The 17,797-nt window shown below is 47.5% G+C and overlaps 1 protein-coding gene across 4 annotated transcripts in view; it reads right to left on the reverse strand.

Moving 5' to 3' along the window:
* The window catches only part of LOC137306625 (phosphatidylinositol 4-phosphate 5-kinase type-1 alpha-like), a 57,394-nt gene extending 46,127 nt beyond the window's left edge, over positions 1 to 11,267 (reverse strand). For all 4 annotated transcript variants that reach the window (XM_067975937.1, XM_067975939.1, XM_067975938.1 and 1 more), the window contains exon 1: positions 10,936 to 11,267. In XM_067975937.1, coding sequence (XP_067832038.1) covers positions 10,936 to 10,972 — 37 coding nt within the window. In that variant the 5' untranslated portion in view covers positions 10,973 to 11,267. The remainder of the gene's footprint in view (positions 1 to 10,935) is intronic.
* Between the last annotated feature and the right edge of the window lie 6,530 nt (positions 11,268 to 17,797).

Here is a 17,797-nt window from a genome sequence, read left to right on the forward strand (position 1 = left end):
GCTAAAGGGATCAAGGGATATGGGGAAAAAGCGGGAACAGGGTACTGAGTTAGACGATCAGCCGTGATCACTTTGAATGGCGGAACAGGCCCGAAGGGCCGAATGGCCTACTCTCGCTCCTATTTTCTATGTTTCTATGTAAACCACAGCCTCATAAGTCTGAAGAAGTTTCTCCCGCCCTCTATTCTAAGTCTAGAGCCCCTCGTTCTTGGCCCTTGACCAGAAACAGTCTGCTTCTATCTAACCCTGTCCCATCCTTCTCAATTTTAAAAACTTCTGTCCCATAATCTGCATTGTTCTAAAAAGACACAGTACACCCCCGGTACTCAAACACAAATGCAACCATCCCACGGGGACTTATTTATACTGATTCTAACTGCTCTTAGAATGACCAGGATTTTTTTTAAAATTAGATACATTGGGACATTTTTGCCATTTTCATTAAGGCTCTATCTTCAAGTATTCTTTTAAGGAGCAGTGAAACCGTTAACAACAGGCAATAGGCTACCACCACGTGCAGTCAGTGCAAACTCCATTGGAACATTTCAGAGAGAAAATCAGCAGATTCCTGAGAAACAGGAAACGAAAGGACACAGGTTAGGAGCCAAGACACGAGGTGGAGGTTAATGATTTGACAATCAAAAAGGTGGCTGAGTTAAGAAAGACTTGCATTTATTTCATGCCTTTCACAACCTCAAGATTTCCCAAAGCCAAGTACTTTTAGTTTCGATTAGGCACTTTACAACCTTCTGGGTGCAACATGGCTGGAGAGTCTAGAACTAGGGGGCATGGTCTCAGGATAAGGGGTCAGACATTTAAGACTGAGATGAGGAGGAATTTCTTCACTCAGAGGGTTGTGAATCTTTGGAATTCTCTACTCGAGGGGGCTGTGGATGCTCAGTCGCTGAATATATTCAAGGCTGAGATCGACAGATTCTTGGGCTTAAGGGAACCAAGGGATATGGGGATCGGGTGGGAAAGTGGAGTTGAGGTCGAAGATCAGCCATGATCTGATTGAATGGCGGAGCAGGCTCGAGGGGCCGTATGGCCTATTCCTGCTCCTATTTCTTATGTTAACATTGGTTTCAATAACTTCAGATTATAATCACTGCTCCCAATTTTTCGGACAGCAGGTGCTGGTAATGGTTCTGCTGTTGCCATTTACACCTCCTCTAGACCCATCTTTTGTTTCTTTACTTGTCCCGTTACCACTCTCCTTGCCTCGCACCATCATCCCTTTTGTCATTTAATCACTCCTGCCCTCCACCTTCTCCGAGACCTTCCCTTTTGTTCTTTCCTCCCACCACCACCACCTTTGCCTGGCTCGGTACTTGCTCAAAAACTATTTAATCTTCAACTTCTTCCAGCTCATCGACCTGAAACGTTAACTGTTTCTTTCTCCACAGATGCTTGTTGAGTATTTCCAGCATTTTCTGTTTTTATTTAAGCACTTTTGAAGTGTAGTCACTGTTGTAATGTTGGAAACACAGCAGCCAATTCGCAAACAGCAATAAAATAATGTTTCTTTTCCCAGAGGGTCATGAATCTTTGGAACTCTTCACCCCAAAAAGCTGTGGCTCTCAGCACTCACCATCAAGGCATGTGCAGCAAGAATTACATTACAAAGAACTTTACAGCACAGAAATAGGCGATTCGGCCAACTGGTCTATGCTGGCTCATCTCACCCTATCAGCATAGCCTTCTGTTCCTTTCTCCCTCATGTGTTTATCTAGCTTCACCTTAAATGCATCTATACTATTGGCCTCAACTACTCCATGTGGTAGGGAGTTCCACATTCTCACCAATCTCTGGATAAAAAAGTTTCTCCTGAATTCCCTATTGGATTTATTAGTGACTCTCTTATATTTATGACCTCTAGTTCTGGTCTCCCCCACAAGCAGAAACATCTTCTCCAAGTCTACCCTATCAGAAGCCTTTAAGATTATAAAAGGATTTATCAGGTCACCCCTCAGCCTTCTCTTTTCTAGAGAAAAGAGCCCCAGCCTGTTCAGTCTTTCCTGTTAGTTATAACCTCTTGGTGCAAAAAAGATTTACAGGGATGATTCCAGAACCTTCTCCAGTGTCTCTATATTCTTTTTGTAATATGGAGACCAGAACTGTGCACGGTACTCCAAATGCGGTCTAACCAAGGTTCTATACAAGTTTAACATAACCTCTCTGCTTTTCAATTCTATTCCTCTAGAAATGAACCCCAGTGCTTGGTTTGCATTTTTTATGACCTTGTTAACCTGCGTCGCTACTTTTACTGATGGGAGTCTTTTCCCCCAGATCCCTTTGTTCCTCTCTCTCAATGAATGGCCACTTTGGACACAGACTTACGGTAATTGGCAGAAGAACCAGAGGCGAGATGAGGACAAACTTTTTTATGCAGCGAGTTATGATCTGGAATGCGCTGCCCTGGAGGGTGGTGGGAAGCAGATTCAATAATAACTTTCAAAAGGGAACTGGATAAACACTTGAAGGGGGATAAAACTGCAGGGCTACGAGGGAAAGGACAGGGGAATGGGACCAATTGGATAACTCTTTCAAAGAGTCAGCACAGGCACGGTGGGCCAAATGGCCTCCTGTGCTGTATCATTCTCCGATTCTACTTCAGCAACATAACTGATACGTGCAGCATTGCATGCCAGCGTCAGTCAGTGCCTCCAGGAGAGAACGGTGGGGTAAAGCCTCTGCCCCTAGGTTACACGGATCAACTTGCACAGCAGAAAGTCTTAAAAGTCAGGCTGAACTGCCCCCTCCCTCCCACCACCATCTCAGCTTGTATAATTACACCATCTAATTTTAGCTGTTCAACTCAGAGACTAAAATCAAACTTCAGTTTCACGGCTCCGCTGTGATAAACATGTGGTCAAACATGATCTCCGTGCTCAATTCGGGTGTCTGCACGGTGCCACACAACACCCAGGCTGCTGAAAATTATTTCTCCACAATGCACCCCCCTCCAAACACGAGATTAACCAGTAAAACAAAGTCACCAAATTACTTTGCTTCCATCATTCTGAGGTAGACTGTCTATTCACCCAGTTCCCTGGGCACCAACCCCTCCTCCCAAACTTTGGTCCAAGTGTTCACACGCGAGCCTAGTCAGTGGGCAGACTAGAGGCTCAGCCCCCATCCAGTGTTCACATTCACACTCTGGGTCGTTACTGCACAGCGATACTGGGCGCATTGCCGCCTCCCTCACCCGCGAGCACAAATACAACTTTGTGGCTGCCCCACCATCCCGGCTGAGATCAGGTAACTCGGCACAAACTGCAGATCCGACCTCTAGCCTCGTGGCCCATTTGGTTGAGCGCATCGCGGGATGCGGGCTTCACGCTGCAAGACGGGTCTCTAGAGCAGCCTGAGAACGCTGCTCTCCTAAATTTACACTGCGGTCTCCCCCCCCCCAATACAGCGGCAAAGCACACCCGCGACAAAAATCAGCCAACTAAGCACGTGCGAATTAACTGCATCACGCTGCCATCAATACATGATTCTGTGACACCAGCGGGGATGTCCAAAAATCCTCAAAGATCGCATCGTTGCTGCAACAGCACTTTTACTGGCCAGAGTTGGATCAGGGAGCGTTATAAACTGGATAGCCAGGTGGTGACAGATAGAATACTAGAGCCTAGTCTTCAGTTGCTTCCGAGCCTCCATTCACAGACCTCCACACTACACCCAAGATCATCTCTCTCATAAATGAATACGAGCGTTCCCAATTGATACGCATCACCTGAATACAATTAACACTAATTGATATAAATCACACATACAATTAACCAGGGGGGTGGGCTAATCTTCCTGGATATTGGTATCACCAAATCCAGGCCACAAGAGTTGGCAGTCGAAGATCGACATAACTGGCTAAACAGAGGCAGTACAGTGGGTGTGACCCAGTTGTGTTTAACGTGCCTCGCAGAGATAGAAACGAGGCCAACTACCAGATACGCACTTTAAAATGTCTCACTCACAACCACTCTCCCTTCAACAGAATGTAGTAACACTAATATCAGTGAAGGACTAATACAACAGAAAAGATCCAGGTCACGCACTGCACACAGAAATAAAGGAAAGATACCGGCCCATGGGCAGAGAAAAGGGAAGGTAACTCAATGGGCAAGAACCTACCGTAACTAATATTTGGCAGAGACTCGCTGGTGGCCGTGGGAGGGGAGAAGGAGGAAATTGCATTTATATAGCACCTTTTAAATGTCCTCGGGATGTCTCAAATCAGCTCACAGCCAATGAATTACTTTTGAGGCATAGCTGCTATTGTTTTATGGACAAATATGTGGCCAGCAATTGGCGCCCCACAAACAGCAATGGGATAGATGACCAGTTGGTCTGTTTTTGGTGATGCTGGCTGAGGGATAAATGTTGGCCCAGGACACCGGGGAGAACTCCCTGCACCTCTTCGAATGATGCCATGGGATCCTTTAAGCCCACTTGAGCAGGCAGACGGGTCCTCGGTCTGAAAAACGCCACCCCCCCCCTCCCCCGACTACATCGGAGCGTCAGCCTAGATTTACGTGCTCGAGTTCTAGAGGGGAGAGAGAAAGCAGGGCCCTGACAAATCCAACAAAAAGGATTCCTCATCACTGAGTCAAATCTTCTGTAAAACATGCCTGTGACGAGACAGCAGTGAAAGTTTAAAACACTGAACCAATCCATTAGTGAGCCAGCACAACACAAAAATTAGCATTACAAGAAACCTCTAACTAGCTTACTTGAGGCACACAATACACTGTTCTTGGTTGCTGCATCTGTTTAATTGTTATAAACAGAAGAGGCCACAGGCAGCAAGGTGGATGATAACACACTCGAGTTATCTGAACAGCTTCAGTTTTGAAAATGTTTACCATGGGACATGTTTATCTCCTCGAATCTCGATCTGACACTCGCACATCAAGATTAGTGTTTCAGTTCCCCTTTTGAACATTTACTATATAATACTGGAGAGGGAAAGGATGGAACCACCTGTTTGCACAAGGATAAAATATATATTTTTTAAAAATATACATAAAAAGAATCACTGCACCCGATATTTGACTCTTCCCCCACCTCGTGCTGAAATAGACAGATACTATTCTGTTCCAGGTTTTGGGATCTGCAGGCACTGCGAACTCTCCTCCTCCCCCACCCCATTTAACTTGGCGACTGTGCCTTCAGATGCCTAAGTTCTACCCCAGAGGAGGAAACTCCCCCCTACAAACCGCTCCACTTCTCTCTCCCCTCCTTTAAGTCACTCCTTAAAACCCAGCTCTGACCAAGCTTTGTCCTATGTGGCTCTCAGTGTCAAATTATGTCTGATAACGCTCCCGTGAAGCGCCATGGGACATTTTTACTATGTTAAAAGGTGCTGTGTAAATGCAAGTTATTATTGTACAATAAGAGGCACGAGATCCAACAGTACCATTCATAACCACAATTTTGTGGGCCTACAATACTGTCCATGCTCTGCAGGCTGGTAGTTTCTAGTTAGGAGTGGGGCTGCTGACAGGATAACATTGCCCTGCTGGTTATTGGCACCTTATGATTAATATAGTAGGTACAGCACAGGAGGCGGCCATTTGGCCCATCGTGCCTGTGCCAGCTCTTTGAAAGAGCTATCCAATTGGTGCCATTCTCCTGCTCTTTCCCCACTGCCCTGTAATTCTTTTCTCTTCAAGTATTTATCCAATTCCCCTTTGAAAGTTACAGACAAGTGCCAGGCAATGACCATCTCCAACAAGAGAGTCTAACCACATCCCCTTGACATTCAACGGCATTACCATCGCCGAATCCCCCACCATCAACATCCTGGGGGTCACCACTGACCAGAAACTTAACTGGACCAGCCATATAAATACTGTAGCTACAAGAGCAGGTCAGAGGCTGGGTATTCTGCAGCGAGTGACTCACCTCCTGACTCCCCAAAGCCTTTCCACCATCGACAAGGCACAAGTCAGGAGTGTGATGGAATACTCTCCACTTGCCTGGATGAGTGCAGCTCCGACAACACTCAAGAAGCTCGACACCATCCAGGACAAAGCAGCCCGCTTGATTGGCACCCCTTCCACCACCCTAAACATTCACTCCCTTCACCACCGGCGCACCATGGCTGCAGCGTGTACCATCCACAGGATGCACTGCAGCAACTCGCCAAGGCTTCTTCGACAGCACCTCCCAAACCCGTGACCTGTACCACCTAGAAGGACAAGAGCAGCAGGCACATGGGAACACCACCACCTGCACGTTCCCCTCCAAGTCACACACCATCCCGACTTGGAAATATATCGCCGTTCCTTCATCGTCGCTGGGTCAAAATCCTGGAACTCCCTCCCTAACAGCACTGTAGGAGAATAGTCACCACACGGACTGCAGCGGTTCAAGAACATAAGAACATAAGAAATTGGAGCAGGAGTAGGCCAATCGGCCCCTCGAGCCTGCTCCGCCATTCAATAAGATCATGGCTGATCTGATCCCAACCACAAATCTAAAGAACACAAGAAGTCGGAGCAGGACCCGGCCACATAGCCCCTGGGCCCTCTCCGCCACCCACAGGGCATTGACCGATCCGAACTCAGCTTCATGTCCAATTTCCTGCCCGCTCCCCATAACCCCTAATTCCCTTTACTTCTAGGAAACTGTCTATTTCTGTTTTAAATTTATCTAATGATGTAGCTTCCACAGCTTCCTGGGGCAGCAAATTCCACAGACCTACCACCCTCTGAGTGAAGAAGTTTCTCCTCATCTCAGTTTTGAAAGAGCAGCCCCTTATTCTAAGATTATGCCCCCTAGTTCTAGTTTCACCCATCTTTGGGAACATCCTTACTGCATCCACCCGATCAAGACCCTTCACAATCTTATATGTTTCAATAAGATCGCCTCTCATTCTTCTGAACTCCAATGAGTAGAGTCCCAATCTACTCAACCTCTCCTCATATGTCCGCCCCCTCATCCCCGGGATTAACCGAGTGAACCTTCTTTGTACTGCCTCGAGAGCAAGTATGTCTTTTCTTAAGTATGGAGACCAAAACTGTATGCAGTATTCCAGGTGCGGTCTCACCAATACCTTATATAACTGCAGCAATACCTCCTTGTTTTTATATTCTATCCCCCTAGCAATAAAAGCCAACATTCCGTTGGCTTTCTTGATCACCTGCTGCACCTGCATACCAACTTTTTGATTTTCTTGCACTAGGACCCCCAGATCCCTTTGTACTGCAGTACTTTCCAGTCTCTCGCCATTAAGAAAATAACTTGCTCTCTGATTTTTCCTGCCAAAGTGCATAACCTCACATTTTCCAATATTATATTGCATCTGCCAAATCTCCGCCCACTCACCCAGCCTGTCTATATCCCCTTGCAGGTTTTTTATGTCCTCCTCACTCTCTACTTTCCCTCCCATCTGTGTATCATCTGCAAATTTTGATATGTTGCACTCGGTCCCCTCCTCCAAATCGTTAATATAGATTGTAAAGAGTTGGGGACCCAGCACCGACCCCTGTGGAACACCACTGGTTACTGGTTGCCAGTCCGAAAATGAACCATTTATCCCAACTCTCTGCTTCCTGTTTGATAACCAATCCTCCACCCATGCCAGAATATTACCCCCAATCCCGTGATTTTTTATCTTAAGTAATAATCTTTTATGTGGCACCTTGTCGAATGCCTTCTGGAAGTCTAAATACACTACGTCCACTGGTTCCCCTTTATCCACCCTATACGTTATATCCTCGAAGAACTCAAGCAAATTTGTCAGACATGACTTCCCCTTCATAAAGCCATGCTGACTTTGTCCTATTAAATTATGCTTATCTAAATGTTCCGTTACTGTCTCCTTAATAATAGACTCCAAAATTTTACCCACCACAGATGTTAAGCTAACTGGCCTATAATTTCCAGCCTTCTGCCTACTACCCTTTTTAAATAACGGTGTTACATTAGCAGTTTTCCAATCTGCCGGGACCTCTCCTGAGTCCAGGGAATTTTGGAAAACTATCACCAAAGCATCCACAATCCCTACTGCCACTTCCCTCAAGACCCTAGGATGGAAACCATCAGGTCCAGGGGATTTATCCGCCTTGAGTCCCATTATTTTACTGAGTACCATCTCCTGAGTGATTTTAATCGTATTTAGCTCCTCCCCCCCGAGAGTCCCCTGTTTGTCCAGTGTTGGGATATTCTTAGTGTCCTCTACTGTAAAGACTGAAACAAAATATTTGTTCAGCATTTTTGCCATCTCCATGTTTCCCACCATTAATTTCCCGGTCTCATCCTCTAAGGGACCTATGTTTGCCTTAGCCACCCTTTTTCTTTTTATATAACTATAGAAACTCTTGCTATCTGTTTTTATATTTTTTGCTAATTTCTTTTCATAATCTAACTTCCCTTTCTTAATCAATCCTTTAGTTACTTTTTGCTGTCTTTTGAAGAATTCCCAATCTTCTATCCTCCCACTAAGTTTGGCTACCTTATATGTCCTTGTTTTTAGTCGGATACTATCCTTGATTTCTTTACTTAGCCACGGGTGGCTGTCATTTCTTTTACACCCTTTTTTCCTCAGTGGAATATATTTATTTTGAAAGTTGTAAAATAACTCCCTAAATGAACACCACTGCTCATGTACCGTCTTACCCTTTAATCTATTTTCCCAGTCCACTTTAATCAATTCCGCTCTCATACCATCATAGTCTCCTTTATTCAAGCTCAGTACGCTTGTTTGAGAATCAACCTTCTCACCCTCTAATTGGATATGGAATTCAACCATGTTGTGGTCGCTCATTCCAAGGGGATCCTTAACTAGGACATTATTAATTAATCCTGACTCATTACACAGGACCAGGTCCAAGGTTGCCTGCCCCCTTGTAGGATCAGTTACATACTGCTCAAGAAATCCATCCCTGATGCACTCAATGAACTCGTCCTCAAGGCTGCTCTGCCCAATTTGATTTGTCCAGTTAATATGATAATTAAAATCCCCCATAATTATGGCTGTTCCCTTATTACATGCCCCGACTATCTCCTGATTAATACTTCTTCCAGCAGAGTTGCAACTATTAGGAGGCCTATATACTACGCCCACTAATGTTTTTTTTCCCTTATTATTCCTTATCTCCACCCAAACTGTTTCATTATCTTGATGCTTTGTCCCAATATCATTTCTCTGTATTAGTGATTCCTTCCTTTATTAACATAGCCACCCCACCTCCCCTTCCTTCCTGCCTGTCCTTCCTGATTGTTAAATACCCTGGCATATTTAATTCCCAGTCGTTGTCACCCTGCAGCCATGTTTCTGTAATGGCCACAAGATCATACCCATACGTAGTTATTTGTGCCGTTAACTCGTCCATTTTATTACGAATGCTACGTGCATTCAGATAAAGAACTTTCAAATCTGTTTTGTGACGCTTAGTTCCTGCTTTTTCCTTTTTTAACACTTTACCTATTACTCCATACCTTCTGTCCCTTCCTGTTACGCTTTCCTCTCTCTCCCTGCTCAGGTTCCCAACCCCCTGCCACTTTAGGCAACTCACCACCACCTTCTCAAGGGCAACTAGGGATGGGCAATAAATGCCAACCTCGCCAGCGACGCCCACATCCCATGAACGAATATATAAAAAAGTCCATCAACCCTGCACAGCCCGTTTCTACCTCCTCCCCAAAATCCATAAACAGGACTACACCGGTAGACCCACTGTTTCAGCCTGATCTTGCCCCACGGAACTTATTTCTTCCTATCTCGACTATTTTTTCTCCCCGTCTCTTCCAACCTACATCTACGACTCTTCCGATGCCCTCTGCCACTTTAAGCTTCCCGGCCCTAACCGTCTCCTGTTCACCAGGGACGTCCAGTCCCTTTACAGCTCCATCCCCCAGCAGGACGGCCTGCAGGCCCTCCGCTTCTCCCTTGAATGGAGGCCCAACCAGTCCCCATCCACCACCCTCCTCCGTCAGGCTGATTAGAAGCACTGAACCATTTGAATTTGATCCAAACAGAACCCCATTTGACTATAAACAAAATGGAACCACATCGACACACAAGGGATGCAATTTTGGCACGGATAGAATTACTACAAACAGCGGTGACCAAAACCAGATTCCAATACAATTCCCAAAATCTCACGGTTGTCAATTTTTCCTAGCAACACAAGGCAGACAAATGTGTTGGAAAGAAAAAGAACTTGCATTTGTATAATATCACCTTTCGCATTCTCTCACAAATATCATATTTCACTAATATATTAGGGTATTTTGAAATATAGCCCTAGACACTACATTATCACCATAGCAGCAAGACTGATTCCATAAATATGTACCAACCAGTAATAGGGACCAAGTTAACCTAATTTTGGGTTTTGCTGATATTGAGAAGCCGCTTCATATTTTTGTCACCAACCTCCAGTCAATTATAACTCCCTCCAACATACCATCCACTTAAAAACCGTGGCACAGCTATAAACAAAAACTGCACCTTGCACATAGCATTTTATTAATTTCTTCATATGTATAATAATATATAAAATAAATAAAAGAAATTACATTTAGTGTTCACAGCCATGAAATATATATTTCGACACAGAGACACACCGTTATTTTGTTTTCTATATAAAACAATGCCATTTCAGAGTATTTCTACAAGGGAAACTGTAGATGCCCAGCTCTTGTGCACAAGCAACAAAACTGCAGCAGAAAATATTGCGGTATAAAAGGAATTATTCAAGATCCCAGATTAAAGTCAGGTTTGAGGAGAGGAGCTGCCTGCTGAGAGTGAAAGGGTCGAATCTATTCTGGAGCCCCGTCAGATGAGCGAGTCAGAGGCTAAATAAAGCAGGAGGAGAAAGAGAGAGAGAGAGAGAGAGAGCCCGGTGTTTATTAATACAGCCCGCCGCCTGATGAGAGCAGGGCCCCCGGACCCGGGGGTCTCCTGACTGACCGACTGACCTGCTCCTATGGAGGCGCCACTTCCCTCCGACGCCATCTTGGGTGTGAGGCCTAACCGCAGACTCCGAAGCCGGGTTCTAGATTAGCGGCGCCATCGCCGCCCGCCCGGCCGCCCCCCGGGAGGGGGTGGGTGGGGGGGGGAGTGAGGCGGGGAAAGGGGAACAAGAGTGGGTTGTAAAAGCCCGGAGGGGGAAGGGGGAAGGGGAGACGCCGATAAATTAAACTCCCCGGCGGACTGGGCCCCGACCTGCCGCCGCTCTGTCGCCGGGCCACACGCGCCTTCTCCGCACCCGCTCCCGGGACACCGCCTGGCGACTTTTTCCTCGCTCCTTCTCTCATCTGCGCATGCTCCGTCCTGCGAAGCCGGCATGTCTTCGGCCAGTAAGCCCTCGTCACATGACTTGAGCTTTTGGAGGCGGGGGGGGGGGGGGGGGGGGGCGCGGATGCCGTCCGGCTGCTATCCTTACTACGCATGCTCCGTGCTCCTGACCAGCGAAGGGGTGTCGGCTGCTCTCCCTACCGCGCATGCTCTGTGCTCATGACTATTGAGGGGTGGGTCGGCTGCTCTCCTTACTGCGCATGCTCTGTGCTAATGACATGGACGGGGCCGGCTGCTCGCCCTACTGCGCATGCTCCGTGCTCATGACAGGGGCTGGGCCGGCTGTTTTCCTTACTGCGCATGCTCCGTGCTCATGGCTGGGGTGAGGAGACCGGTTGCTCCCCTTACTGCGCATGCTCCGTGCTCATGACTGGGGTGAGGAGGCCGGTTGCTCCCCTTACTGCGCATGCTCCGTCCTGGTGAAGTCGGCTGGTCTTCGGCCGGTGGGCCCTCGTCACATGACCTGGGCTCGGAAGGGGGGGGAACAGTCCGGCCGCTCTCCGTAATGCGCATGCTCCGTTCCCTGAAGTCCGCATGCGTTGGCGGGAGGCCCTCATCACGTGACCCTGGAGCTTTTATCCATCTTTTCCCTTCCTCTTGTTCCCAACACTATTGACTTCATTGATGCCAATCAATGATTTTATTGATTTTCTATCACTTATTCTGAATGAAAGGAGGGTTCTTCCATGAACAACCTTCAAATAAACTCACTCCCCCACCCCCCCCCAAGGTGGGTCAATAGTGGACATAAATGCACAGCAAGATCCCACAAGCAGCAATGTCAGCCTTGGTTCAGTGGTAACCACTCCTGCTTGTGGTTCAAGGTCGTGTTCCAGAGGCTGGAGCACATAATCCAGGCTGACCCCTCCCCGCATCCAATGCAGTACCGACCGACTGTCAGAAGTGCCGTATTCAGTCTTCCGGATGAGACGTTAAACCGAGGCCCCGTCTGCCCGCTCAGGTGGAAGTAAAAGATCCCAGAGCTGCTATTTGGAAGAAGAACAGGGGAGTTCTCCCCAGTGTTCTGGAGCCAATATTTATCCCTCAAACAACATCACCAAAACAGATGATCTGGTCATTATCACATTGCTGTTTGTGGGATCTTGCTGTGCGCAAATTTGCTGCGTTTCCTACATTACAACAGTGACTACATTTCAAAAGTACCTCATTGGCTGTAAAGCGCTTTTGGACGTCCTGAGGTCGTGAAAGGCGCTATATAAATGCAAGTCTTTTTATGTGTGCAATGGGAATGTGCACCTCCTCAGTACAAGTGTCTGCTCGCCTCTGGCCAGCAAGCTTGCCTCAGATTCATAAGTCCCAGAGTGTTTCAGATAGGCCAAGCAATGGTGGAATAACTGGGAGAGCGGACTAGCAAAGAGGGCAGTAGTAAGACCAGAGAGTTAGGGCGTGAACTCCCAAGGATAGGACCGAAGCTGCTGAAAACTCTGCCATCAATTCAAAACACCTGCAGGTGGAGCGTGTCAAAGGGGCGATTGGTAGGGCTGATCCCATCGAGGCTCACATCGAAATAATGGCCACTGGGGAGACGTCTTTCTCTCTCCACAGGTGCTGCCTGACCTGCTGAGTGATTTCCTGTTTTTTTATTTTTATTTTTTTATTATTCGTTCACGGGATGTGGGCGTCGCTGGCGAGGCCGGCATTTATTGCCCATCCCTAATTGCCCCTTGAGAAGGTGGTGGTGAGCCGCCTTCTTGAACCGCTGCAGTCCGTGTGGTGACGGTTCTCCCACAGTGCTGTTAGGAAGGGAGTTCCAGGATTTTGACCCAGCGACGATGAAGGAACGGCCGATATATTTCCAAGTCGGGATGGTGTGAGACTCGGAGGGGAACGTGCAGGTGGTGTTGTTCCCATGCGCCTGCTGCCCTTGTCCTTCCAGGTGGGAGAGGTCGCGGGTTTGGGAGGTGCTGTCGAAGAAGCCTTGGCGAGTTGCTGCAGTGCATCCTGTGGATGGTACACGCTGCAGCCACAGTGCGCCGGTGGTGAAGGGAGTGAATGTTTAGGGCGGTGGATGGGGTGCCAATCAAGCGGGCTGCTTTGTCCTGGATGGTGTCGAGCTTCTTGAGTGTTGTTGGAGCTGCACTCATCCAGGCAAGTGGAGAGTATTCCATCGCACTCCTGACTTGTGCCTTGTAGATGGTAGACAGGCTTTGGGGAGTCAGGAGGTGAGTCACTCGCTGCAGAATACCCTTTCTGGACTAAGGAATACAAGTGGCATTGAAATGGGGCTCAAATTGAAAGGAAATTCAACGTAAATTGGCACCAGTGTCACCACACCGCCACAAGGGGGAGGATGAGTCCTGACGAAAGGACTTATTTTTCTTTCGTCACAGAGGCTGCCTGACTTGCTGAGCTTTCACAGCGTTTTCTGTTTTTATTTGTGTACACGAGACGCCCGGCTGAGAACCCGGTCAGCTCATCTCAAAGAGACATGTCCTTCAAAGGGAGGTCCCGCGCAGGAGAGCTGCAGACATTCAGGCCGGCTGGGTGGCATTAATCTGCAAACACTGTGAGGTGGGAACCCGATGAAAGAAAGAACGTGCATTTATATAAGAGAGAATTTGCACTTATATAGAGAGGAACTTGTATTTAAATAGAAAGAAATTGCATTTATGTAGCGCCTTTTACAACCTCAGGAGGTCCCAAAGCGCTTTACAGCCAATGAAGTACTTTTTGAAGTGTACTCACCGATATAGTGTAGGAAACGCGGCAGCCAATTTGCGCACAGCAAGATCCCACAAACACCAATAATGACCAGATAATCTGTTTTTTTTACGATGTTGGTTGAGGGATAAATATTGGCCCAGGACACCGGGGGAGAACTCCCCCCCTGCTCTCCTTCGGAATAGTGGCCCGTGGGATCTTTTACATCCACCCGAGAGGGGGCAGACGGGGTTTAACATCTCATCCGAAAGATGGAGAATGTGACATTTGGTCTATTTTAATTAGCCTGAGATAATTAATTCCTTCAATATGACACTAATATTGGAGAATACAGCGCACAATCTTTTACTTCACTGACTATCTTAATGATCTCACACAGGAATTCGGTTATGAATCTGAAAGAGAGACGACTTACCTGGAAAGAGATGGAACAGCGCACAGGGAGCAAAGCAACTCATTGTCTGTGGGACCGAGGCGGTTGCTGTGAGCTTTGCACTGGCACTTTGCTAAGTGTGATACCTTTGCACTGAGATGTGAAATGCACAGTTGCGGATATTGCGTGCTGAGTTTAAAAATAACAGGCTGGAAAATACAGCCCGATGCAAAAGCTCTCTGTGGGTTTCCTGTTTACACGTTGAGTGCCCACGCACAGGTCTGCCTGCAAAGGACAATGCGTGTTAACCACGCCTGAAAGGCGATGCGCAGTCCAAGTGATTAAACCGTGTATAAAGGGCATATAGTGCAAATTTTGACACATTGTACTGGTGTGGGCACGAGGAAATAATCCTGTTCCCTGTATTATAGGAACATAGGAACAGGAGTAGGCCATTCAGCCCCTCGTGCCTGCTCCGCCATTTGATAAGATCATGGCTGATCTGCGATCTAACTCCATATACCTGCCTTTGGCCCATATCCCTTAATACCTTTGGTTGCCAAAAAACTATATCTCAGATTTAAATTTAGCAATTGAGCTAGTATCAATTGCCGTTTGCGGAAGAGAGTTCCAAACTTCTACCACCCTTTGTGTGTAGAAATGTTTTCTAATCTCGCTCCTGAAAGGTCTGGCTCTAATTTTTAGACTGTGCCCCCTACTCCTAAAATCCCCAACCAGCGGAAATAGTTTCTCTCTATCCACCCTATCCGTTCCCCTTAATATCTTATAAACTTCGATCAGATCACCCCTTAACCTTCGAAACTCTAGAGAATATAACCCCAATTTGTGTAATCTCTCCTCGTAACTTAACCCTTGAAGTCCGGGTATCATTCTAGTAAACCTACGCTGCACTCCCTCCAAGGCCAATATGCCCTTCCGAAGGTGCGGTGCCCAGAACTGCTCACAGTACTCCAGGTGCGGTCTCACCAGGGTTTTGTATAGCTGCAGCATAACTTCTGCCCCCTTGTACTCCAGTCCTCTAGATATAAAGGCCAGCATTCCATTAGCCTTCTTGATTATTTTCTGCACCTGTTCATGACACTTCAATGATCCATGTACCTGAACCCCTAAGTCCCTTTGGACAGCCACTGTTTTTAACTTTTTACCATTTAGAAAGTATTGTGTTTTATTGGTCTCCAACTCATGTGCTCTTACTTTCACCAACAAAAATATAACAGATTGAAGAAATATAGAATCATACGTTATTATTTTAGTGACTGTTTCACCCAGTAGCTGTATCCCGCCTGTCTCTTTAGTGTGGGAATTGTCACTGCTCCTTATTCTGTGTTAGTTGTGACTCAGTGGGCAGCACACTCAACAAGCTCAGAAGGTTGTGGGTTCGAGTCCCACTCCAGTCGACCTGAGCACAAAATCTTAGGGCTGATACCCACAGTACTGTCTCTCAGATGAGATGTTAAATCCTGTCTGCCCCTCTCAGGTGGACGTAAAAGATCCAACAGCCACTATTGGAAGAAGAACAGGGGGAGTTCTCCCCTGGGCCAACATTCAGCCCTCAACCAACATCACACGATTGTCTCGTTGCTGTTTGCGGGATCTTGCTGTGCGCAAATTGGCTGCCACGTTTCCTACATTACAACAGTGACTACACTTCAAAAAGTACTTCATTGGCTGTAAAGCGCTTTGGGACGTCCTGAGATTGTGAAAGGCGCGATAGAAATGCGAGATCTTTCTTGTGGGTGTCACGCACAGCGGGTGAAAGGGGGACGATTTCCATCTGGTGTGTGTGTGTGTGTGTTTTTGTCTCAAGTGTCAGCATCATATCCCAGGAAGAGGTGGTGGAGCAGGGCGCAAGACTGGAGGGAAAATATAACGTGCGCTTATTAAAATCTCCCTGATCTGAAAGTTAGAAGAGGTTAAGCTAAAGGCAGGTGGGATTAGGGGAACCGGGGACAGAATATCCATCCTCCCATCCAGCCCGGAGAAAGATTCCTCCTTGTTGTGTCTCGGAGTGTGCAGGATGAGCAGATAGAGAGGCTACAGATTTAAATGTAATCCCTCTTTAATCCTTCAAACCTGGTTTAGGAAAAGCTGTGCTAACTGGTCCCTAATGAAGCTCTAATCGTTATCTGATGGAGATGGAGCCCCGCCAACAGGGCTCTGCGATCCCACCCTTACAAATCCACCCATGGTCGAATTGCCCTTTCGTCTCTGCTTTGTCTAGTCTGGTTTGGTATCTCATTCCGATTCCTCTCTCCCCGCCCTTCTCTGCTCTCACTGGGCTCGGTGTCTCGGCCATCGCCCTGTTGGTGCATCCGGCAAGAAAGCGTTGGTGTGCTATTCCACTATGGAGGGCATCGCAGGAACCCCAAATCATTGCCCCTGCCCCCGTGTGAGTCTGACTTTCACATAATTTTTTCCGTAATGCACGTCGATTAGGAGCACGAGACCCTGGCTGATTCCCCCCCCCACCCCCCCCCCAAAGGAGACCCCAACCCATTGTAATGTCTCTGCTGTTACCTCTGTGAGATCAACTCACTCGGCATAGGCACCAAGAGTGGGTGGTACGTCGGCTGCGATTCCCTGCACGGTCGAGTGACCTGCCAGCACCCGCTGTCCATCCTCCTACCCTCATCCACATGGCCGGCCGTCGTGTTTGAATCCGGGCAGTTAGTGGCGACGGGCTGTTCAACTGCGAAAGGCATCGCAAACCCGCCCCTGCCCACACACCTGACGGAGGCAGACTTATCTTATGCAGAGGCCCAGGGGACCCAGCGAGAGTCAGAGCCTCCAGGAGATGAGGGGAGGGAGGGAGAAAGAGACAGAGAGAGAGAGAAAGACACAAAGTATAGAGGGAGAGAGAGAGAGAGACATAGAGAAGGACACAAAGAAAGAAGAAAGAGGGAGAGAGACAGGGATAAAGAGAAAGAGAGAGACACACAAAGAGAAGGAATAGAAACTGAGAGAAAGAGGCTGAGGGAGAGAGACACAGAGAAAGACAGAGTGAGTGAAATTGAGAGGGAGCGAGAGGGACACACACACACACACACACACAGAAAGAATAGTGGGTCACAGAGGCAGAAAGTGAAACAGAAAGAGACCGATAGGGAGAGAGAGAGCGAGAGACACACGGATGTAAAGAATAGAGTGAGCAAGACTAGGAGGGAGACAAAAAGAAGCGAATTGAGAAAAGTCGTCAGGCAGGAGATGAAGATAAGCATTTCAGGCAGAATATTTTAGCGAGGAGACTTCTGCTAAACAATTCGCTTGGAGCCACTTGTCTGATGACCTGTGCAGGCATCTCCTCGGATCGCACGTGTCCAGATAGTCTGAATAATGGATGGATTGTGTCGCTGGCTGTGTGCGGGTGAATCAGAGGCCACAGCTGGGAGTCACGGCCGATTACTTCC

This window comes from Heptranchias perlo, chromosome 44, assembly GCF_035084215.1.
Source record: "Heptranchias perlo isolate sHepPer1 chromosome 44, sHepPer1.hap1, whole genome shotgun sequence".
NCBI lineage: Eukaryota > Metazoa > Chordata > Chondrichthyes > Hexanchiformes > Hexanchidae > Heptranchias > Heptranchias perlo.